The sequence below is a fragment of the Stylophora pistillata genome, chromosome 2 (genome assembly GCF_964205215.1).
Source record: "Stylophora pistillata chromosome 2, jaStyPist1.2, whole genome shotgun sequence".
NCBI classification, from domain to species: domain Eukaryota; kingdom Metazoa; phylum Cnidaria; class Anthozoa; order Scleractinia; family Pocilloporidae; genus Stylophora; species Stylophora pistillata.
This window is the reverse complement of record NC_142520.1, coordinates 22924771-22949902: the sequence shown is the minus strand read 5'-3', so window position 1 is coordinate 22949902 and position 25132 is coordinate 22924771. Positions and strand designations below refer to the sequence as shown.

Here is a 25132-nt window from a genome sequence, read left to right as displayed (position 1 = left end):
ACTTCATAAAACGTTTTAAATGATGATAAGAGTACTACAGTACTCTCTTCTCAATCCGAGACCAGTAGTAACTGTTTTTCCCAATTCCTTGTTTTGCTCTTGTCCCTTGCGAAAATAAATAAATCTCAGCCACCTCGCCTCACCTCGCCCCAGTCGCCCCTAATTGTTTTCTTAGGGCACTCCATAGTCCTTTAGTAATATCTGCGTGAGACAGAAGCCGATGGCGATGTGATTATAATTCATGACCTAAATTATTAGAGCTAGTACAAATCAAGCCTCAGACATAACTGGTTTACAACATCACGCACAACATATCAGAGACCATACCTTTCTAAACGTATCAAACGTGCAGATATCTTCCGAAGTCTTAAGAAATGCTCAGCCAAACATCTTTGGCAGAGTAAAAGACAAGCCATCCTACGGAAGAAAAGTGCATCTTTCCCTTTTCTCCAGAGGGAAAAGCTAAGCAACAATATAAGCGGACTTCATGACACTTTTAAAATGGTATTTTAAACCCATTTCTAGTTTAGTTTATCTAACCCAATTAAAACAAAAAAATGTTGAAAAGGACAGACAACATAGACTCACTCTAAGACTGCCTTTCTTGACATGTCAGTTACGAAGGAACCAGAGAGACGCCTGAACACCATGCAGTGTCTACAGAATACCAAATCACACTGACTAGTAGTTTGCGTATGATTCACACCATGCTTGATCAGTGGAGCCCGGTATTGTCCTACCGGGCGAAGTGCCTTGTGACAAAGCCGTTAGTCATCTCCAAGGAAAAGGAACATTTGTCATCAGTTCTTGTTTCCAACAGCTATCCCTCCTCCTTTGTACAGAAGGTCGCGACAAAAAAAAAAAAAAAAAATAAATAATAATAATAATGATAATAATAACAAAATTCTCCCGTTAGCAGAGAGCCCGTAAGTTTATGTAACCCAATCTGAACAAACCAAAAAAAAAAATTTTCAAAATGGCAAATAACATAGACTCAGTGTAGGAATCATGATTATCCACTAAGGAGCGATCTTAGGTTCAGTTTTGTTCATTTCTCAGGTACTTATTTGGAAATCAAATCCAGAAGCTACCAGCTGGAGTCTTCAATAACAACTCTAAGTTGACTGAACTGTAAGTGAGACATTCATAAGTTAACATTTGATGGATTCTTTGGGATACATAGGATGCTTTAACAGAAATGTGATTTCAATCCTAATAATCCCACTAAGTTTCAAAACAAGTCAAAGGAACACCTTTTATGGGGTGTTTCCCCTAAGACAAGCAATCATGAGAGATAATGATCGATTTGGACTTTTTGCATACAATGAATATATATCCTGAATTGGAAGAAAATGGGCCATTCGACAATATGCTTTAAGAACTTTTTCTTCGAACTCCGAGCGACTTTATGAACCCTTTCAAAGGATGCGTAGACATGCTACGGTATCCTTTTCTCAGTCCGACACCAGGGGTAGCTGTTCTCCCCATTTCGTGGCTTTGCTCTTTTCCGGTGGGAAAACCTCAGCCCCTCGACCCAGTGCCTATATATTTTTCCTGGAAAGTTTTGCGTAAGGAGTTCAAGTTATTGTTATTTGTTAGGTCCTCAGCGAGTTAGCGTCCCTTTCCAAAAGTGCGGAGAAAAATTGTAAATACGAGAGAATGTTACGTCATAGCAACAATGCTTAAGATGTACCACTTTATTCTTAAATCCAGAGAAAATCTTCCTGTGGGGATTGAGTAACAATCAGATTGGAGAAAACGGCTTTCCTTTTTGGAATTCTAAATTACAATTTTCGTCTTCCCTGTCGTATTATTTTTGTTTTCACGCGCAGCACACATGATTTTACAAGTTAGTCAATCAGGTCAAAGAACTTTAACCTTGCCATTGCAAACTGAAGTGGTCAATTTTTCTCGGGCATCCTTTGTTGTTCTGTTTTTATGGAGTTGTTTACTGTTTTTGAGTTTTCGTTCAAGTCAATTTGTTGTCCCTCAGTTTGGAATTCTAAGAAGTTTCTCAAAATCCGAATGTTGTGGATACTTTAACAGATATTTGACTAATACATACCTCTGAGGAGTTTGGACTCTAGCCTCTTGTTTCGTTATTGATTTTACACACAGATAAAGGGAGTACCTTTTGGGGTGTTCTATGACAGCACCAAAAATTATCCAAGTGCTAGTTAAAATTATTGTACGAGAGCAAGTCGAATATGAGATGATAAATAACCTAAAAAGTGCATAACCCCGAGTTGTTTATTAAAATCTCACATTTTGACGATGAACGAAAGTAAAAAGTTACTTTCTTTCCGAATGGAGTATAGCTAGTTCCATTAGCTTCAGCTCAAGTTCTTTAGCCCTTTTCTAGTAAGAGTGTTTGACCTAGTGCTAACCGCTGGAATTCCCCTTTCCCAGTACACATATAAACAAAACCTAGAGACCTGCTCACCTGTTTACCCCTATCACAGCCCTTTAGTATCTTTTTGACTCACAGAACATTGACGACACTACAAAGCTTTAAGAAATAAACCTGTAGGGCGAGTAAAAAGCTAACCCAGGGAATTAAAATTGGTTCACAACATCTTGTTCTGGTATCAGAAGACACGAAGACTGGTAAAAACCGGTACGATTGGCAAGATTGAATATAAACGTATGGCAAGAGTCAATATAGTGTTGGTAACGATTATGTCGCTAAAACACTGCTACCTTGTAAACTCCTTTGGGTTTCTGTTCTATGTTAACCTTTGACACTCACTATTTAAACGATATACTGACTCTGAATCTGAAATATTAATTTAGAACAGACCGTAAATTCAACATTTTTCCGTGACATTAAATTCGAGAAAACTCGTTGAAATGCATTTTTCGGCGTTTTACCGCTGATCGGTTAACCTATGGAAAATACCATGTATTCTCCCATTCACAGCCGTTTTGCGCAATAAGGACCCTAGAACAAGACTTCATGTCAAATTTCAGCCAAATCGGTGAAATGAAGTGGCCGACGAAAGTTCTAAGGTTACAGAGAGTCGCACTTAACTATCAGTGGTGACCAATTCTTCTTTCTTAGGGCATCTACTTCGTATGCAATTGCGAGCGTATCTTCATGACTGGTAACAATAAAGTAATCTTAGAGAAAAGAATTTCATTTATAGCACAATCAAGAAACTACGTGATTTATTTGGCAACAGTTGCAAGTAAAAAAGCATCCGTTGTCTGCTTCACGACATACATTTTTAAGCGACTAATACAAATCCTATCACACGCCTGATTGGCGAGGTTCGAAATCCCTTTCTTATTATTATCAATCCCACTACTTGAAAATAAAGGGGTCGGAGGAACACAATTTTCGCTATATTAATCAAATCAATTCAACCCATATGATTACCCACCGATCGTAACTAATCCTACTAAGTTTCAAACAAATTAGCGCATCACCTTTCATGTTGTTTTCCCCTGAGAAAAGCAATCACGACAAAAAATGGTCGATTCGGATTTCTTGGCATACAAGATACGCGCATGCTGTACTGAAGAAATGGGTCATTCGAGAAAATGATTTAAGAATTGTTTCTTCGAGCTCCGAGGGACTTCATAAAACGTTTTAAATGATGATAAGAGTACTACAGGACTCTCTTCTCAGTCCGAGACCAAGGGTAACTGTTTTCCCCAGTTCCTTGTTTTGTTCTAAGCCCCCTCGCCCCAGTAACTATTTATTTTCTTAGGACACTCCATAGTCCTTTAGTAATATCTGCGTGAGACAAAAGCCGATGGCGATGTGATTATAATTTCTATTTGACCTAAATTATTAGAGCTAGTACAAATCAAGCCTTAGACATAACTGGTTTACAACATCACCTACAACACATCATAGACGATAACTTTCTAAATGTATCAAGCGTGCAGATATTTTCCGTAGTTTCAAGAAATGCTCAGTCCGAAATCTTTGGCAGAGTAGAAGATAAACCAGCCTAAGAAGGAAAAATGCAACTTCCCCTTTTCTCTAGACGGAAAAGCGAAGCAACAGCATAAGGGGAATTCACAACACTTTTTAAATGGTATTTTAAACCAATTCAACTTTAGTTTATCTCACCCAATTTAAAACAAAAAAATGGTCAGAAGAACAAATAACAGACTTACTGTAAGATAGTCTTTCTTGACACGTCAGTTACGAAGGAACCAGAGAGGCCCCTGAACACCACGCAGTGTCTACAGAACACCTACTCACACTGATCGGTACTTAGCATATGATTCACACCACCCTTGATCAGTGGAAAGTGGTATTACATAACCGGGCGAAGCGCCTTTGACAAAACCGTCAGTCATCTCCGAGAGAAAGAAACATTTATCATCAGTTCTTGTTTCCAACGGTTATCCCTCCTCCTTTGTACAGAAGGCCACGATGAGCAGAGAGCCCGTTAGTTTATCTAACCCAATTTAAACGGCGGAGTTTCGACCCTAGCCTCTTGTTTCGTCATAGGATTTTTTACACAGAAAATCGGGGTACTTTTCGGGTGTTTAATGACAGCACCAAAATTATCCAAATGCTAGATAACAATTACTTTACGTTGAAACGCATTTTCCTACGTTTTACCATTTACATGTATTGCTGATGGGATAACGTATGAAAAATAAATCTAAGCCCCCTCGCCCCAGTAACTATTTATTTTCTTAGGACACTCCATAGTCCTTTAGTAATATCTGCGTGAGACAAAAGCCGATGGCGATGTGATAAGCTTTGAGATAAAATTGAAAATGATACTTTTGTGTTAAGCAATGAATCGCGCCTTTTGCACAATTTCTGAATGGCAGGCGATTTAACTGGATCTAATTATTTACGATGTCGTGGAAGAGAATTCTAAGTCCAGATTCATAGATGTGCCTGACGATAGCACTGACATTCTTACGAAGAAAAGGCTATTCATGACCTCAACTTTTTACGTTATATAATTTTTTGCAAGGTACAAAAAGGAGAGAAACAATGAAAGAAAATCCCACCAGAGAGCTGATTGGCATTTGATTGGCGGTTATACAGTAAATAGAATATAACGTGATGGCTGTGTAAATTTGAAAAAAAATGCCGTGTGTTGGCCATTGACACAGATTTGACTCAGTCATTATCAATTTGTAATATATCCCTGATTTAGGTGTAATTAAAGTTTTCTTATCGTCAATTCCATTAATCAGGAACTTCACGGATAAAGGTGGATCAAAATGGTTTTGTTCCTCTTAGAACAGTAATTTCTGAATGGATCAATATTTTCAAACTTTAAGGTATCAGAATGATGGTGGCTTCGAACCTCTAGTAATTTCATACTTCAATTTGCATAAAATGAAATATTTATAGGGTAATTTCTATGTTATAAGCTTCTCTTTTTCATTTTGGCACATGAAGTTGAAATTTAGTTTTTCACTAAGATGTTCAAGACACTGTTTCTCTGCAGTCACCTTAAATATTAAAACAACGATAGCAACTTTTGCAGAAAAAGAAAATTTGCTAGGTACTACATAGGGAAAGTTCAGAGAGTATGATACATTGAAGAATTAGTGTGTGAAAACGACGAAAATGTTTGAAGCCACCATTAAGTTAATATTGTTGGGCCGAAATAGTTTTACAAGGGCAGTTTGTTCCATTCGGATATCGATAAATTGTTATTCGTGTTAGGTAATACACAAGAAAAGTGAAGAAAGTAGGATCCATTAAAGAATTGGTATTAGAAAATAACGAGACTATTGGAAGGGTAACCGTTGTCACGGCATAATGGCCGTTTGTATTGAAGCAATGCAATCTATTAATGTTCTAAACTAGATTAAGCACAATACATCCCGAAATAAACTATTTATGTCAAATACAAGTTCTTGTAGATTTGTTCATTTCTCTATATGAATAGAAATTAAAGAGACCACGTGGCAAAATAGCTACTTACAAGAGGTCACCTTACTTATTACTCGAACCAACATATTGCTATCCAGCGCTTAAAAACTTATTGTTTTATAGTTCGCCTTGCATGTCTAAAAACTTTTACACGGAGTGGTCTGCAGTCTATGATAAATCCGTTGCACGATGTACAACAAAACCTGCATAGGCCAGGAGGCTAGATTTGTCTTCAAAACTTCGTAATAGCTTTCAGTTTTGCTCTCCACAATTAGGCTAAGCTGCATTCTTAGACCAAGGTCTTTCAGTCATAAAAGATGAGATTCAAATAAGGGGAGGGCGTGGGGGGGGACGTTAAAAAAGTTCCTCGTAATAGGCTCCTGGAGATATATCCTGGATGGGGTCACAAGTGGATAAACCAATAGATTGAGTTACATATTGATACCTTCAAAAAGCAAATGCTAATTTAAAGTGACTTGAGACGACTACCAAGAACGTCACATTGACTAGTGGCCCTGTCTATCAGTTTGACATTGATGTAAATGTAAATTACGGTATCACCAGTTTGGATTAGGCAGATAATATTGCAGGACGACGCTAAGTGTAAAACAGTATTTGAACCAATTTTAAGCATCATTTCAACCACCAATCATGTTCCCTGTCGCTTCTTATGAGCAAATAGGAAGTTAAAGTTTGTGAGTACCTCGTTCCGTAAATGTTATCGTTAGAAAAAGTGGTACCGTGATCTTGTCGAAATTATAGTATAAAAGATAGCTATACATGAGCGAACTGCATGAAGGATATAGCTATTATTAATTCACCTTCAGTCTGGTTCAAACCCTAGGAAAGATTTTAAGGAACTTTTTATTAACGCAAATAGTAACTTATATACTTCGCAGCACTTCGTTTGCGAATCAATGATCGAGATAGACTAAAATTAATTCGCCCAGACATGCATCCGTGTCAGGCATATACCTAAGATGAAAGGGGCGGACTTTCCTGAAAGAAGTCATGTTCATTGAGGCTTTAATAAAGATTCAAAGTAATAAGTAAAGAGGTGAGTTTTAACGTGAAACGGTCTAAGCACAGGATATGGAAACAGAGGGTAAGAAAACTCAATTGCAAGTATTTGTTGACATTAGTGTAATAGAACGTGATAAGGTACAGTAATTTTGGTACAGTACATTCATATCAAGTTACTATACTGCACTGCGTTTGGTCCCTTTCAATTAAATGACCATATATAGGGAAGTATCATTTACAATCTTGCATCAGTAATAGTCATTTCCTCTTTTGCTCCATTACTTTCTTTCCCTTAGTTTACTTTCTTTATCTATGTATTTACAAGAGGTTTTTGATATTTCATCCTAGGAGATGATGAATATTACAGAATAGCTTTTATGTGCGGTGATGTCATTTGTTGAAAAATGACGGTCCAAGCCTACTTTGCATTAAAATGTTCAGGAAATTTTACCTGTCTCAGTGGTTTCATGTGGGTTGGGGTAAGAGTGAGTACTCTGACATAAACATTCCGTGGGCCCATTGCCAATTAATTTCTTATCATAATTTGCACAGCTTATCTGATTGCTTGTTATTAGATGGTGATGAATGCTGGGCTTCGTTACCTGTCTGTACTTGTCTGTGATCCGAAAGCTATTTGCCAAAATACCCCTGATTCGTATATTTGTGTATGTAAACCTGGAATTATTGCAGATGGGAAAACTTGAACTGGCAAGAGAGCTTACAGCTCGCTCTTGAAAGTTTTTGAATAAGTGTGAACTTGAATAACAGGCCTGCACAACTTAAGCCGAGAGGGCATAGAAGCTAATCCTGCTCGTAGAGCTACAAAAGAAACTTTACACAAAAGGGCACGATGGAATATAAAAAATATATATCTAACTACCCCATCGCAGAAGCACTGCGATGTTTTCATTAGGACTTCAGTGATTCTATGTCTCTTACTAAGTAACCTAATTAAATCAGCTACGGCGGCGACCAGTTCACAAAACTGCATTTCAGCAAAATTTTCCCACGCGATGCTAATTAAATGCGGAACTTGAATTCACCTTAGCATTTTACTTTTAGCATGAAAACATGGTTTTGCTGTCAGAGTTACACAAAACCAAAATAATGGTAAGGAAATTACTCCTCTAATAAGGTGTAAAATCCTTGTTACAAGGTCTCAATGAAACCATAGCAATGCAAGTCAAGTTTTAGACTTTGGCCGCAGACCTCCAATTAACAGGGGTTCAAAACATCTTTTAACACCACGCTCCAAGGGGCGCATAGGAACGTTCGGGTTCAATTCTCTTATTTACTAAACCATTTATCGTATGTGGAAAGAGATAAAGGTATTATTTCCTTTTAGTTTAATAATCCTTTCTACGACGAGTTCACTGATTTCTCAACCAAAATAAAATTTTACTTTGTCTCAGGAAACTGTACAAAGTGTTGGATGGTTGTGGTTATGCCACAAAGTTTGAACTACGACGTAAGAGTACTTTTCGACTGAATGTTGAGAAATCAAATCCAAAAGCAAACTTGTTACCAGGGTTATCTGGTAAGAGAGAGTATCCTAAGAACGAAGGTGATCACGAGAAAACCATTGAACACCAATGAGGGGAAAACATTGAGTAGAGAATCGTAGGAACCAATCTCAGCTCTGGACCACTTTCGACTTACTGAATCGAAAGTTCCTACACACAGATGAACGTAGAGTGAAATTACAGCCCAGCTGATGAATTGCTATCGTGAATTGAATTCCTTAAACGAATATTATGGAGCCATTATTTTGACGCGGACTGTGTTGGCGTTATCTATCCGATTTTGAATTTTTAAGAGTCTGTTTCCGACCCTACTCCCCATGTAAAGCAAGGGCCTGCCCCATGAGTCGGTCTGTCATTGGAGCGATTTCTTTCATTGCCTTTCTCTCCGTCAATATGCTCCTGAAAGAAGACACACCTTTTCGTTAAAAGTTAATCTTGCAGGGTTTTATTTAGAAAAGTCGTACTTTTGGAATTTTGGGATGTTCCGTGACCATGGATACATCAACTCAAGGGACCGATAACAACAAAAAAACTGTTTCTTGAATACACAAGTGAGAAGGTGGACCTTTGACCACGTTAACAAAAGGTCCCAAACATATACTGTGGGTGCCCTCTGCGTTCTCGCAAGTTCTTTTTTTTATTTTGGATGATAGGCGATAACGCTTCAAAATGTATGCGTTCTCAATCGCAAATCCAGTAATGAGAGCCTTTTGGAGCAAAACAAAAACGCCAGCGTGCGTGAAAAAATTTTTGTTGGAATTGTTTGAGATGACAAAGTACACTTTAGGAAATGCATTAGCAAGGTCAGGAACTGAGACACAAATGGTGCCCCCCCCCCCCCCCCCGTGACCCCGTGCCATAAATAATTTCCCCGTCTTTCCGACTTATTTATAGAGACGTACAAAATCACACTCTCAGCTTGGGCCAAAGAATTTGAACTGGGACCTGGGTAGTGTTCGTCTGAATGGCCACACTTAATCCCTGAATCTTTTTCAAAGAGTTGTTTTTAGCCCCAAGGGTCTCAACAATAACGAAAAGTTTGACGTTTGTGTCAACAAAAATCATCTCACTTTGCTGAAGACTCAGCGCAGGTATCGCTCAATAGTATTCAGTTGAATTCCGTTATGGGTTATATTTCACGAATTAGACCTGAATTAAAGAAGTGATAACTTTTGAATATCACGCCTGCATGTCGACCTCGTTCTAACTGGTTCCAATGGCAGGGCTGTACACTGACGGTAGCCCACTAGCCACAGACTAGTAGAAATTTAGTTTTGGCCTGTGGTTTTCGATTTCCACAGACCAGTTGAGCTAGTAAACGAACTGAAATTGTTTTAACATATAGTTGTCACTAGCCACTTGGCTAGTGTCAAGCTTTGGGTGGAGTGTTTTACAATTTAAAGGCCTTGCCTCAAACAGGTTTGGGGGAGAATAACAGGCTACCGGAATATGTTGCCATAACTTGAATCTTTGAGACCAAATTCTTCAGAAAAAAAAAAAAAAAAAACACAAAAAAACGTATTAACATATGCCAGGATAAACAGATATCTAATTTAGATATGAAAAGAATATGGGTTCGTACAAAAGAAACTGCCCTTTACCTTGCCAAGTGATGGTGCTCTTTTCGCGATGAATGCAGAGCAGCGTGAACCAGGAATAAGTTGAAGATGACCCGCTCTGTCAAAGAAAAGAAACCAAAGAGACGTCGCCACAAGTTGCACTAATTAACGACAATGAATTGCAATCACAATACACGAACCTGCGCGTTACTGCCCCCATTATTGACTACGTCATAACGGAGGGGTTTTAAAATGTCTACAGCTCTGTCAAAGTTTCCCTTTGAAAAAAAAAGGACACAAAGTTAAACCTCAAGAATTTCATTGTTCCAGTCATAAGTCCTTTAAGTCCGTGAAGTGTTTAGTGAAGTAAAGTTGGGAGACCGTAAAAGAGGTGAATTTACCTTGTCAACCTGTTCAAATGCCTCACAGCGGGCCAAACCAACCTCTCTAGATACTTCGCAATTTGTTCCTGAGCCATCCCTGAAAACGAAACAAAACAAAACAAAACCAAAATCAAAAAAATAGACATTGCAAGGCTAAGTCATAATACCGATCGAGCTAATGTCTTAGCAGAACATGAGCCATTAATGACAAAAATAATCGAGATGAGAAATAACTTAGCGCTTGATTCCCCCGTTCTAAAGGTCTCTTCTTCCCTTGAAAACGTCTCATATAGAGACGAAGAATTTCAGGATAATTATATTAGTAGAGACGAAAGTCACCCGCTTAAATACGTGAACAAACCTTAACCTAAGGTTAACGACACGTGCTTCTTGTACGATAGTTCATGAATATTTCTACTATTTGAATATATCGCCGCTTTCAGTTAATTTCTTTTTTATGAGACCCTCTCACTGAACTAGTCACTTGAAATAATTTTTCGACCACGGGCTGGAACAGTCAAATCTCGTTTGCAGATAGTGATAATAAAATTGCCGCTCGCTTCTCGTGGTCTCCTTTTCAGTTCCTGGGAAAGTGCTTGGTGATGTGGTCGGTTACAAATAACTATAACTGAAGTCTACTGGTATTTAACATCAAAGGAAGTGTAGTAAGTTAATCAGAATGTCAAAAATCCATCCACGCTTGAGAGATGACTATACACTCTTTTACTGAATGACAGATTGTTGATCTGAGCGTTCTTCTACACTTTTCTTCCATATTACCTAACAAAGTCTCTAGGTGACATCATTTGAGTTAGTGTTTCATCTTCCTTCTTAGCTCCCAGTGTACACATCAACACATGAAACTGAGTTGAAAAAATTAATAGTTAAACAAAATATATAAAAAAAATCAATTAAACAATAGCTAATGAGAGGTCTGGGTGAAAGCAATGGCTTGTATTTTTCATTGTGCAAGACCACCCAGGAAAAGAGAGCGATTCTCTCTTAGGTATCGTCAACGAAAACCAAAGTAATCACATCAGCCTATCATAAGGAAAGGAACTATCACTTAGAACCAACGAGGACTCAAAATTAGAACTGCCCGAGGCGCGGGAAAACGCAGGAGTTCCCAGTTTGCCATTGGTTCCAGGTTTCCATCTGATTGGTTGAAAAGGTGTAAAGGGTTTTCTAGACCAATCACCCAACAGAGTGAGGCAAAATCTAGGTAGTTCCAGATTACTTTTGAAACACTCGAGAATTGAAATCAACGGTTACTATCAAAACACAGAGGTCGGGAGCTCAAATATATACAAGGAGTTCCAGGAGATGGCCAAAATCCCTTCAGGAGTAACTGACACTGTCATACACATTTCCCACCTCGCATACATGTAAAGAAATAAGAAAAATTAAAAAGGCAGAATGCTTGGTAAGACAACTTTTTTCAAACCAGATGTATTGAAAAGTATATTTGGAATAGTTTGAGCGCTATTATTAAAAAGTGGAGGTTCCCTTAAACCATTAAGATAAATTATGTCACATCGGAGCTTTCTCAAAAGGGACTGTAATTGGCATTTTGCAGGGTTTGCTGACATTGCAGTAACCACCTGCGACTTTCCTCAACTTGCATATGAAGATGATAATTTATTGTATGCTACACCTCCGCATAACGTATGGCACGTACCAGAATGTGATTATCTGTGTGTGACTCCCACAAATGAAACAGCTCTCTCTACCAATCGTTAACATCAACACCTCTAGGAAAAAAACAAACAAACAACAAAAAACATCGTAAAACAAAATGGATCGTCGTGCGTTTAATTCAGCCATGCCAATAATTTCAGTATACAATAATTGCATTACAATGATTAATAATGCTTAATTTTTAAGGCTTAATCTCGATTGATTCATAGATTATTTGAATAATACCTTAATCTATCTATTGAATAAATTATTGATTGAATGGTTGAGTAATTAGTAGACTGACTGCCAAATGATTAGTAGAACTGATTGTGCCATGAATTGATTTATGAATCATTCGATAGATCAAACGATCGATCGACAAAATAACAAATAATGATATTCCCAACACATCTGCAGGTATGTGTTATCTCATTACCTTCCATCTGAAGTGTGTAGAGCAGTGAGGAAGCATCCACTAAGTCAAGCATGGCACCAGAATGGCAACGTTTCTCAACCTTTGACCAAGAAAGAAAAGCTACACAGTAAAATTAATTCAAATAGTGCCATAATGAGGTCACTGTAATGTATTTACCCTCTAGGTGTACGATACTGTACAAACACACATGAAGTATTTCGCATTTCTAGAGAGAAAAAAAGTACTATTATAATTTTAATCGCCAAGTAATGTGCGAATTAAAAAAACAAATTGGCATAAAAATAACCTTAATTTGACATGCAGGTCGTGCATGTACGAATCACATGTGATCGGATGAGAATTAAAAATAACATAATAAAACACAGGTTATAGATCACTTTTACACTACACCTCCTCGTCATAAATGTCCAATGCGGCTTGATGTTCTCCTAATAAAGAAAGGCTGGCATTTAGTCGCAAACATGGCTAAAAAAAAATAAACACAAATGCGAAAACCAAACCAGCACACAAACAAACAAACAAACAAACAAACACAAAAACCATAATTATGTTAACTTTAAAGAAAGAGATAACAACCTTCTCGTTGTGGTATAGCACCCAGTGCCAGTAATTGTGACAGGCTAGCATAGCTCCCATCTACACAGGGTGATTGAAGGATGAAAGAAAGAAAGAAAGAAATACGAACATCTTTAGGTTTTACAAACGAAGAACTGAATGTTGGCCATAAGCCCCAACCCTTCCTCTCCCAACTGTTTTCTCACTAATCATCCCCGTTTCGGGTCTGTGTAATTTCATACGGAATAATGTGGTCCTTTTGTTGTTGTTGTTGTTGTTGTTGTTATTGTTGTTGTTGCTGGGGAAGCTTCAATCGGAGGGCAGAGAGAAGTAAGTGTGTTGAAACGGCTCGATGTCTTTCACAGCACATGCTGGAATACTAAGGGCATACTGTATACCACGGGAAGGAAAAAGAACTCCTGCTGGTATTTTGTAGTACCATTATCTGAAGCTAGGGTTTTCTGACAATTGCCCAAAATCTCAATGGCGCTCAAAGGGAAGGCCATGTCTCGCGGAATTATTGTATGGGTGTGAGCTTATTTCTCTGTAAATCCCCTGAAGGAAAAATTCATGTAACTTTACTCTTGGTATAACGAGCCAATGCAAGCTGAAAAAAAAAAAAAAAAAAAACCTTGACCTTTATCTCAGTATGTGAGCCCAAGGCTTCTAAATCTAACTTATTGCAACCCTTCCAATTACTTTCAATCTCCAGATCTAAATGGCAGCAACAGCAGAAAATTTATATATTATGCGTAGGAAAGCGGTTCTAACGTTAGGTAAAATTTGAAGAACTTATATATCATGCGCAAGACAGCGGTGCTAACGTTGAGTACAATTCACCGTATGTAGGCCTTACAGTCCAGTCATTCAAGGTTGTGCTAAGGAATTTAATTCCTTCATCCTAACGTCCTTCTATTTCTATAACATGGGCCTCTGCATGAGTGCTCCAGCAATCTCTTGGATTCAATTCAAGACCCTTTGCAAGATAAAATTACTGCAAGAAAAAAAAACAAAAAAAACAACAACAAAAAACACACCATTGGAATACCATTGTTTGTTTTAGGATGTAACCACTTCCGATGTGGTCACTGCAGCGTTTTGACTGCAAAGTGGTGAAGTCTGCCTCTTCAGGCAATGAACACAACCACATCATTGAAGTATTATGTGAAGCACAACAAGGAAATGTAGACTGTAAGCCTACTACCCAGCCATGATTCAGAATGAAGATCACGACAGGCTATTCCTAAATTGTTTAAGAAGTTAAATATCACAAAATTGCTATCAACAAAGTTTTAAAGCTAACCTTAAGTGCATGCCTCTCCGCTTCTCTGTAAAATCCTGTTTCTATCAGGCCAAACCTGTACATTGCGTGAAGATATCTGCCGTTGATAGAAAGGTAATTTAATGTTTCCTCAAAACCTGTCATATTAACACTCAACTCATTGCTGTTTTTCTTTTCTTGTTTTTTTCATACTTTTTTTTTAAATTAGCGCCCTATTTCTAATAAGCACCTTTCCTTGAGGTACTAGAAGTAAACAACTTACTAGAAGTAAAGAAGCGCAGCCTACTCTTGCAAAATGTATCTTGGAATTCCTAGAAATTCCTGGGAATTACTGGGAATATGAGGTGTGAATTTTCACGGTAATTCGGACCGGGAATTCCTAGGAATTCCCAAAAAACCTAGAAATTCCCCCAAAAACCTAGAAACTCCCAAAAAAACCTAGAAATTCCCAAAAAAACCTAGAAATTCTCAAAAAAACCTAGAAATTCCCAAAAAAACCTAGAAATTCCCAAAAAAAAAACCTTGAAATTCCCCCAAAAAACCTAGAAATTCTAAAAAATTCCACATTCATAAGCCAACAGGACTTGGAATTCCTGGGAATTCTTAGGAATTCCTGGGAATTTTTAGGAATTCCAACTCAGAGTACCAATGACTTCCCTGAAATACTGTGAATATCAAAACTTGCTGGATATTCCAAGGAATTACTGGGAATTTTAGGAATACTTCAGGGCAACTAATATCAAATAAATATATGTATTCACTCCCAACTATAAATTTAAGCAGTCAATGAAATTTATTTACATGCTAACTCAGGTCTACATGTCAATTATTTGCTGTTGTATATTAACATCAACATGCAGTAATATTAGGATGAAATTTCTTCTTCTTTTCTTGAAAACTTCGTATTAATTATCCTCAACTACAGCTATTCATTTAAAATAGTCCTAGTGAATCAGTAATTTTGGTTTGACACAAATTGTGGATAAAATCTGTTCATTCTTTTTCATGAAATGCAATAGCTTGGGTTATGTTTATTGCAATAAATACTATCAGTCAAAAAATAGTCTTGAAAGGAATCATTTAATTTGGGATAATGATACAAATAACATTTTATCCTTTCCTCCCTGAGTCAGGCTTTGACTTAATTTAATGTGGTTGTAACTTCTTTGGATAAAACTCGTGTGTTAAAATTTAAATGTAAGCTGTCAAGCAGCATCTTCATGCTATGTTGTTTGTTTTTGTTGATTCTGCAAGTTGAAATTGAGAGATTTCTTCTCAATTTTGACTGAACACTCTTCGGAGTGAAGGGCCTTATTACAGTTCAATAATTGATTTTTAATATCAAATTCTTGTTGTAACTGTAATAATTAATTCCAATGAAGTTATCTCAAACTGCAGACTAAGCAGCCGTTTGTCTTTTTCTGCTGGGCTCGCAGCTTCAGTTGCCAAATTCCAAACGCGACTAAACTAATCCTGAAACCTTTAGCCTACTGATAGATTTATTTCATTGAAAAGCGTAAGTTTAAGAAACTGTGGCATTGATGTGACCGATTCGATCCTCAGGTTTGATCACGTACCAAATATCGCAATTTGTACTCACCACAAACTTTCAGAATCCGTAGCGTTATAATTAAATGGCCGCTCGATCCTTGTGCCGGCCAATCGATGGTTGTACGTTGTCCCTTCTTTCAACTTCACGGCGCCAACGACTTGCTTTTCATTTACAGCACTCACGCTATTCTCATTTTCCCATTGCTCGACGGTAATACCCATCTTTAGAGATGTCATATTAAGCAAAGCAGTCGAGAGAAGAATAACTTAACGCACGAGCGATCAATCGATGAAAAGTACATTCACAGATGAGCGCCAAATGGAATTTCCTTTGTTTCCAATCACGGGTATGATCACGTGGATATTTTGGGCATTGCCATTGGCTTGTAAATAGAATCCGCTGGCTTACCTAATTGCAGTCTTAAGAGAACGCGCAAAGTTTTACTGAGCTGATCAGCGATGTTGACGATGGTTTTACCGTGGATCCATGTTCTGAAGATGATCTAAATAATGATGTGAATTCACTCTACGTAAACATAATCGAGAAGAATCGAATGTACTACAAATGCAAGATTTGTGGCCGGAAGCCGTCGAGGAAACAAAGACTCGAAACCCTGACTTGAGTTGTGTTCACGGCAAAGTTGAGAAACAAGCAGAAGGCAATCACAATTTTAACTGTGATTACAAACGTGTTTTACCCTCATTATTATAACAGATGGACTCATTCTTCAAAGCCTCCTGACACATGGACAGGTATTCTGAAGTTGCTCCGATGGACCGTAACAAGCGTTCAGCGACACGTTCCAACACAGCTATCTCGATTCCTGTTTCGCTTCTACTGAGCTAGCAGCGGCGCCAACAGAGTCAAGTGCGTCTCATAACGAAGAAACATTTGTACAAGAGAAGGAAGCGATTATAGTTCGGTTGAATTTTTACCTACAAATTAATGTGCACATTCCGAAGCGTTGACCCATGCTTATGATTATGTTTATGTATTATGATTTCGGCGCATCTCCGAACATGAGACATTTTGCATCACAAGAAAACCTTTTATGACTGGAATCCACGAGGCCTTTGAGGTTAGAAAGCATATCTGTGATATGGGTACATTGGATTTAAATTGACAATTTGCACTTTATGTAACTGACTGCTGCTTTATGTAAAAGTGCATATTTATATTGAGATTTACTAAAACTTAGTTTACATAATAAATTTCCTGATAAACATAAACAGGTATATACATCTCAGTCTTGGTATATTTTGTTTAGCATATCTTTTATTGAACCAGTTTTAAGCTTCTAAATTTAATCCTTGTCTTGAAACCTTCATATTCAAGGTATTGAGAATTTCTCTGAATTATCTGGATTTCAGGGTTATTTAATTTGCCTCAAATTCAATTCCCAGAAATTCCCAAGAATTCCACCCTTCTTAACTTAAAGGTGGTAATTGTATAGCTGAGAATTCCTAGGAATTCCTAAGAATTCCAAGTCCTCTCAAAACTGGAACCTTCCTTTCCCAGAAATTCCCAGTAATCCCAAGCTTTTCAACTCAGAGCTAAGTTTGCAGAGTTGAAAATGTTCGAGAATTCCTAGGAATTCCAAGTCCTCACAAAACTGGAACCTTCCTTTCCCAGAAATTCCCAGTAATTCCAAGCTTTTCATACTACAGCTGATTTGCATAGTTGGGAATTTTTGAGAATTCCTTGGAATTGCTAGGAATTCCCAGAAAACTGGGAATTCAGTTTGCAAGGGTTAAAGCTCTAAAGCGAATCATTGCGGTTATCAAAAACAGTATTTAATTGAAGTTTAACTTAACAACCTTTTAGGTTGACACAAACAGGGCTGTTTATGAGATCAAGCTCTCTGACACGTAAGTATTTTCAAGTTCTCTGGCATGTACGTATTTTGAACGAGCTCTATGAGCTCATTGATGCTACATGGGTAAATAAAGTATTGATTGATATTGATATTGATTGATTGACTAGCCTCTTAATTCGGAGAGAAAGGCAGGATCCTCCACACAAGACAGACTAAAGACTGATTGAATACTGAAAGAACTTAGAACAGTTAGCGCTAAGCCATCTACCCATAGAGTGGCATGTTTTCCTTCCATTTCGGTATCACCCTTGCGATTGAATCTCTAGAAGTAGGAGTCGTGAGCCATCTTCAAAGCAAACATGTCAGTTGGGTTCTCCATTAATATATCTTCACACATTAGATATGCTTGGACAGTATTTCTGAAAGAAATGAGAATGGAAGTATATTGTCAGTAATCAATTGCTCATATTGCTGTCCATAAGGGGCTCCTCTGTGAAGGAAAAGGGGATATGGTGAGGAAAGCCTCTTTGTCCAGCCAAATTGTACCCCTTTTGTCACTCACCCTCTTGAGGTGTAGCGCCAATGACAAGGGAGAAGGGTAGAGGGATTATTTGAGAAATTGCCAGTAGCCACTCATTGCAGCAGAAATTTTACAAATTGTTTTGTACATGACAATTTCATATTTGTAGGTGTAGGTATAACGGTGGGTAGGGAAAACAAATAACAAATTTTTGCTTTAGAAGATATTTTTAATCTTCCAGAAGTGACGAAGGTGGCGATGATAATTTAGACCACCCTTACTTTTTAGGCATAAAAATTAGTAGCGAATTCTTGGTGTGAGAGATGTGTTTGCATATTTTCTTTGTCACAACCATAAAGTTATGACATAAACCATTGTACCATAGATAACTGTAAACAGTTCTGCCTGGGGACAGGTAGCCAAAACGCACTTAAACAAGATACTCCATCTTCAAAAACGGGTAGCCCGCTTGATGATTGATCTCTACCAATATTCTGTCTTTACCTTTAATCTAGTTTAAAAATTGCTCTATCTTAATGCATGATGCCTAAAACAAAGTCATGCAATCTAACATTTCTGCTTTCTTTAGACCCATTAAAGATGCTCATCATTATAACACAAGATCTTCCACCACTGGTAACTTCTAAATAAACTACTCTCGACTAAATCACTACAAGAATTCTTTTTCCTCTATGGGCACAAAAATTTGGAACTGTATTCCTGATGTTTTGAGACAGCTCCCAAAATATAACCGAATCCTTACTTCAAATCCTTCTAGACCAGGATTCTTAAATCCTGATATTGATATATTAATAAATGGAATGGCAAGAAACTAGATTTCATTAAAATAAAGAGTATTTTGAGCTTTTCCTGTTTTTATTTATGTGCTCGTGGCTTCGTTAATTAGCATACCTATATTTTTGTATTCACTTTTGTAATTGACATATGTACCTTTGTAATTGTTATTTATTTTTTGTCATTGGAATAATATTATATTAATATGTAATTGACACATTTCCCATACTACCTGCCTCGATTAGCTTTGCTATATTGCAGGTAGTCTTAATTTATAATTTAAATTGTGATTATAAATAAAGATGTTGTTGAAAAGGAACAATCTGTTTAAAGCCCTGCAGTATCCAGTATCTCAGAGATCAAGGATTCAAAGCCTGCACAGGCCTAGAAATTTTTGTGAACGCTTTATTTTTATTACTGCTTAATTAGTGCTCAATTCTTAATCTGCAGTTCATGCATATGATTTTCATTTCACAATCATTAAAAATGTGATTAGTCACCCATTTAAATAGACGCGTCTTACAGGAAGAGACAAATACTTAATAAAAGTCAAAATTTTGTCTCAGTGATTGACATGACATCTTGGTAACACTCACCCTTCTGCCCATTCTTTGACTGCCTTGACATGCAGTCTCTCCCTGTTTGTGATGTTACTCCTGGCAGCTAACCCTTCAAGGGACAGCATGCTGCTCTTGAGCTCTTGATCTGTGTGGATTCCTTTTCCAGATGAGATCAGGTCTAAGCCACACGAGATCACATGACCCCTTACTGAAATAAAAACAGGTGATGTCATTTAAATGGGACACTCCACAAAAATGATACCATAAATTAATACTCTTTTAGAATGAAGGTCTGGTTTGTCCTTGAAGCCAGATTCTCAAATACTTCCCTAGCACTGAACCACAGAAACTCTCTCGAATATGTTACACCATTTCTGGGTTCATGTGACATCCACTGAGCATATTGCTAGCCAATTAGGATAATCAAAGTTAATATGGCAATAACTGAATAATCTAAGTTGTTCAAATTTTTGGAAAGGAATAGTGACTTTGGCAAGGCAGTCAATTTTACTGATAGGAACTAAAAGGAGTGCAAAGACTTAATCACTAAAATGGCAATGGGAATATCAAAGGAAGAATATTTATTTTTGCATACGAGGTATTAGTTTTCAACAACTCAATTAACTCAATATTTGTTTAAAGTGCACCTACACCCAAAAATTTTTTTTCGCTTAACGAAGTAAGCTTATTTTTTTGAGTATTTCTGCACAAAATTTTTTCTATTTGCTCAAATCTTCAATTTTCTATGCCCAGTCAAAATACGGAAAATCGGCTGCCATCTTGCCCCACGACCGAGTTTAAAGAGGAATGGCTCTAGTGGGTAATGTGACGTCAAATCGAGAACACGAAAGTCTGCATTTCACACATTTTCACTTGTTTGGGAAGGTTGTAGTTGATAATTGTCCGAAAATATGCCGACTAAGTGTGTTGTAGAAGGATGTAGCAACGTGCGAAATTTGCAAGAGGGTATCGCGCTTCATACATTCTTCAATATAACACACCTAGTCGGCATATTTCGGACAATATCGAGGACAATCTTCCCAGACAAGTGAAAATGTGTGAGATGCAGACTTTCGTGTTCTCGATTTGACGTCACATTACCCGCTAGAGCCATTCTTCTTTAAACTCGGTCGTGGGGCAAGATGGCGGCAGATTTTCCGTATTTTGACTGGGCATAGAAAATTAAAGATTTGAGCAAATTAAAAAATTTTTGCACAGAAATACTCCAAAAAATAAGCTTATTTCGTTAAGCGAAAAAAAAATTTGGGGTTTAGGTGCACTTTAAATGATTACGATAATAATTCACATTGCTTTTCATATTCAATGTCCTTGACACAAGAATCTACCTAAATCTTAGCTCTTCAATAAACAATAGACTATTCTGTCCAGAATTCTCTTCAGTCCGTGCCAATAAAAAGTTGCACAATAATTGTTATTCAAAGTGCTGAATAGAAAAGTTCTCACCGGCCAAAGTTGGGATCTGCTGCTAATATCTTCGAGACAGAGCCCTCAATTTCATTGACACTGTTGTCATCATACCATCCTGTCTACTAAAACCAAAAGAAAAAGAAAAACACCAAAAAAACAAATAAATAAACCAGATACATTTTTTCCCACGAGGACATCAGTTGTCACCAGGCTTAATTGTCATATTTGTCAGGAAAAAGCTACATAGAAGCTATGGCATGACCCCAATCATTAGTTACCATTGGTGATCAACTCAGTTGACTAAAACCAATCTGTCTTGTAATAATTACCCCCATTAACAGACCACCATAGATTATTTACAAACTCATCACTGCTATTCATCAATGGTTATGAGAACTACTGTAAAATTCTGAATAAGCCCTGGGGCTTATATTTTTCAAAGGACCTTTTAGGAGCTTATTTTTGGAAGGAGCTTATTTTTGGAAGGAGTTTATTTTTGGAAGGAACTTATTTTTGGAAGCAGCTTATTTTTGGAAGGGGCTTATATTCCAAGAGGCTTATTATAGGAGGAAAATTTGCATTTCAACTGTGTGGCTGGGCTTATCATTGGAGGGAAATTTGTGTCAAAATGTTTGAATGTGCAACTGGTAATTATTAGGGTTTTGACTTGAGATTGATGATAACAAATTAATCAAATTGAAAATGCCAAGTTCAAACAGTCAATGACAATAAACTTTGTTAGAATGGAAATACAGTAAAAACAGTAATGTAGTTCAAGCTCACAGTTTGCGATAACTATGAAAAGTGTAGAGCACCAGAGGGAGTTTGGGTACAGGATGACAGGATTGAACTTCCTTGCAAATACTTTGTCTGCGGACCAAATGAATTCAAGGCGCGAGTGAAGACTTGTTGACCTCATTGCTTTAGTGCATGGAATCATTCTTTTATGACTAAAAAGGCTACCTGATAAAAGTGGCTATGTGTAGTTTGCTTTCATTTTGGTTTGTATTATCAAGGATTAAATTTCCAAATACAAATCCCAGGGGGTTATATTCAGAGGGGCTTATTATACAAGGTATTTTTGCATTTCAAATTTGGGGGCTTCTACATGGAGGGGTTTGTACACAGAGGGGCTTAATATTTTTGGAATTTTATGGTAGCCACTTAAACTTAATATTTATTAAGAAAAATATAGTTGCTCATATCTTCATAAAGATTTTCCTTGTTATTCATTTTGTAGCTATCAATTAATGGTTGCAGGCAGGGCAAATCTAGATTTACACTTCTCCCACATTGATAATCATACATATTAATTAGGGTTTTTCAAGTTGATCATAAAAACAAATTAATATCTTGCCGTACTAGAATTGTGCACAATAAATAAAAATTAAGATATCTGTATCAGTTAAAATTAGTAGTTTGATTCTTATGATATTTCACTTTAGCCCTGACAATTGTATAAAATTTTCAACCAAAGCTAACCTGTGTTAGGGTAACATCAAACATTTTTGCTGCATCATTGCTACTTTTTGTCAGTGGTAATCCTTCACTTCTCCAAGCCTACAAAAACAGAGAACAAATCGTTTATTATCTTCATGCTTCCAATTCATAACTGAAACCTTCCTTATTCCAAGTTTCAAAATCCAAGCAACTACACTACTTACTCTAGGCTATTTGCAGTGTGGTTCAGTTGTCAAGTAAATGTTCTCCATCAACAAGACTAAAAAATCTAAAAGCATTACACAACTCAGCCACTCCCATATTCATGCCCTTACGGCAACTGGCTTGTTTTTACTTTGAGCTCTCATTGACCCCTAGCCAATAGTTCGGTGCCATTTAACAAATGGTAAACACCACAGCATACACTCAAATTATTGATGCACACAGGAGGTTGCTACGCACAAAAGATGCATAAGAGTCATGTGAGGTGATAGCTGAGAGAGCCTCTGGGTTAAGCAAACCTCCCACATGTATGCTGTGGTGTTTACCACTTGTTTTATAACGTAACACTGATACATTTCCGCAAAGAGCCCCCTTTTAATTAGCAAATCTCATGAAACCCAAAACAATAACAAGTTAGTGTGTGTGTGGAAAACTAGTCTTTACATTTGCTCATGTCAGCAGGGTACACCTATGGGCAAATGGTGCAATTACTAAGTTGACCAATCAGAGCACACACTTTACTGTGGTTATGTTTAACTTATAATAGTCATGAGGCTAAGGGTGACCTTGTTATGTTACAGACATTGCTGCTTTTCAAATGAAAATTAATCTTTTGTTATCATGCTTACTAGATACTGGTCTCTATCACAACAAGGTCACCTTTAGCCTCATTGCAAATCAAAGGCTTAGCAACCATTAGTACACAACTGTAAAATGGTCCATTTTAACTGAATATTCTGATTGTCTGTTATCATTATTTTGATTTTGTTATTTGGACACTCCATCAAAATGCTAATAAAAAATGAGTACCATAATTGAACTTCATAAGCCAATGGAGCAGGTCAAATTAGTAGTCAATCATTTAAGTGGGTTTATAATGCAGTGAACAGTGGCCTGTCTTCATCCAAAATTAAAAAAATTGAAAAAAATTAAATAAAATTAACAAGGTGTTTTTGTAACGATTACATAAGGCATTGGTCTGACAACCCAGGTGGAAATCTTATTAAGATCTTAGTAAGATTCTTAATAAGATTCTTACTAAGATCTTATCTTACTTCTTAATTAAGATTCTTACAAGATTCTTACAAGATTCTTACAAGATTCTTACAAGATTCTTACAAGATTCTTACAAGATTCTTACAAGATTCTTACAAGATTCTTACAAGATCTTACAAGATCTTACAAGATCTTAGGAAAATGCTCCAAGATCTTACCAAGATCTTACCAAGATCTTACCAAGATCTTACAAGATCTTACCAAGATCTTACCAAGATCTTACAAGATCTTACAAGATCTTACAAGATCTTACCAAGATCTTACCAAGATCTTACTAAGATCGTACCAAGATCTTACCAAGATCTTACCAAGATCTTACAAAGATCTTACCAAGATCTTACCAAGATCTTACCAAGATCTTACAAAGATCTTACCAAGATCTTACCAAGATCTTACAAAGATCTTACCAAGATCTTACCAGATCTTACTAAGATTCTTGTAAGATCTTAGAGGATCTTACCAAGATTCTTGTAAGATCTTACAAGACCTTACCAAGATTCTCACAAGATCTTGATAATGAGATCTTACCTAGATCTTACTCAGATCTCATCAAAATATTTCTCATTTCTGCTAAAAAACAATGTTACCAAAATAGAAAGAGCAGAAAAAACTTTAGAACAATATTTTATTAAAACAGAAATCCTATTTTAATTACAAAGCAATGAACTATTTATACAAGTTTGAAACTCAGAAAACAAGGACACTACTAAATTGTTCCCAAGTAAAATTAAAGGGCGATGCACCTCTTTGCAACATAATAATGGTATTCCAAATTTCATTAATGGAAAAAAAATTACCACTTGTTTTACTAAAAAGTATGAAGGTAAGATTAATATTATTTAAAAGAGACTAATTCAAATGCATAATTAAAAAAAGCTGCAACAAATTATTGTTAGGCTCCAAAAAATCTAATGTACCACTCTTTACCTTAAGGGAACCTCCACTAAAACAGGACAATAACTTTAAACTACAGAACATATTGTTCGCAATCAGAACTGTTCAAACTTTTTTGCAATGAAAGAATTGGGACCCAAAATAAACGAATTTCAAAAACGCTTGTTTTGGTTTTTAAATTTCGCGGATGCCGCCATCTTGAATAACTGTGATGGGCAACAGTTGCTCTCTTGTTTCAAACAAAAGCCCTTTTGTGAAAACAATAACTGCAACCATGGCACGTCACAATCATTCAAGATAGTGGCACCTGGGAAATTTAAAAGTGAAAATAAGTTGTTCTAAATTCTTTTTTTTTTCTGAAACAATTGCAAATATTATTTTGTACAATTTTAAATTGTTCATTCGAGTCAAGGTGGAGTTTCCCTTTAACAATACATTTTTAGAATTAGAAGTTTGGAAACTCAAAAGTGATGTGAATGTTGGACTCACAGTGACCTAAAAATCTAAGAATACTACTTATTATTGTTGTGACTTTTTAGGTTTCAGTG

At 36.8% G+C, this 25132-nt stretch overlaps 2 protein-coding genes, 2 long non-coding RNA genes and 1 pseudogene across 12 annotated transcripts in view; 2 read left to right on the top strand and 3 right to left on the bottom strand.

Moving 5' to 3' along the window:
• Window positions 1–7933, top strand: part of LOC148737851 (uncharacterized) — a 161881-nt pseudogene extending 153948 nt beyond the window's left edge.
• A 330-nt stretch (window positions 7934–8263) lies between these two features.
• LOC148737850 (tetratricopeptide repeat protein 38-like) lies at window positions 8264–12755 on the bottom strand. Of its 4 annotated transcripts, XM_088748164.1 has the most exons (8): window positions 12621–12750; window positions 12465–12543; window positions 12030–12102; window positions 11132–11214; window positions 10370–10448; window positions 10169–10246; window positions 10011–10086; window positions 9587–9892 (listed from the first exon to the last, which is right to left on the bottom strand). In XM_088748164.1, the coding sequence occupies exons 4-8, from the start codon at window positions 11200–11202 to the stop codon at window positions 9849–9851; spliced, it is 348 nt and encodes a 115-aa protein (XP_088604290.1). In that variant the 5' UTR covers window positions 11203–11214; window positions 12030–12102; window positions 12465–12543; window positions 12621–12750; the 3' UTR covers window positions 9587–9848. The 4 variants fall into 4 exon arrangements, with proteins under 4 accessions (XP_088604292.1, XP_088604291.1, XP_088604290.1 ...); XM_088748166.1 differs by lacking the exon at window positions 9587–9892 and adding an exon at window positions 8264–8808 and having other exon boundaries at window positions 12465–12755; XM_088748163.1 differs by having other exon boundaries at window positions 12465–12755.
• Window positions 12756–16284: 3529 nt separating this feature from the next.
• LOC148737849 (uncharacterized) lies at window positions 16285–19554 on the top strand. The gene is made up of 2 exons (XR_015996436.1): window positions 16285–17721; window positions 18779–19554. It is a non-coding gene; the product is annotated as an uncharacterized LOC148737849 (long non-coding RNA).
• The window catches only part of LOC148737847 (tetratricopeptide repeat protein 38-like), a 12270-nt gene continuing 4864 nt past the window's right edge, over window positions 17727–25132 (bottom strand). Inside the window, exons 2-5 of the mRNA XM_088748167.1 lie at window positions 22455–22532; window positions 21009–21091; window positions 19581–19752; window positions 17727–18088 (exon numbers count right to left, since the gene is read on the bottom strand). Coding sequence (XP_088604293.1) covers window positions 19656–19752; window positions 21009–21091; window positions 22455–22532 — 258 coding nt within the window. The 3' untranslated portion in view covers window positions 17727–18088; window positions 19581–19655. The remainder of the gene's footprint in view (window positions 18089–19580; window positions 19753–21008; window positions 21092–22454; window positions 22533–25132) is intronic.
• LOC148737848 (uncharacterized) overlaps window positions 24298–25132 on the bottom strand; it is a 4934-nt gene continuing 4099 nt past the window's right edge. For all 6 annotated transcript variants that reach the window (XR_015996434.1, XR_015996429.1, XR_015996433.1 and 3 more), the window contains one exon: window positions 24298–25132. This exon is cut by the window's right edge. This is a non-coding gene — a long non-coding RNA (uncharacterized LOC148737848).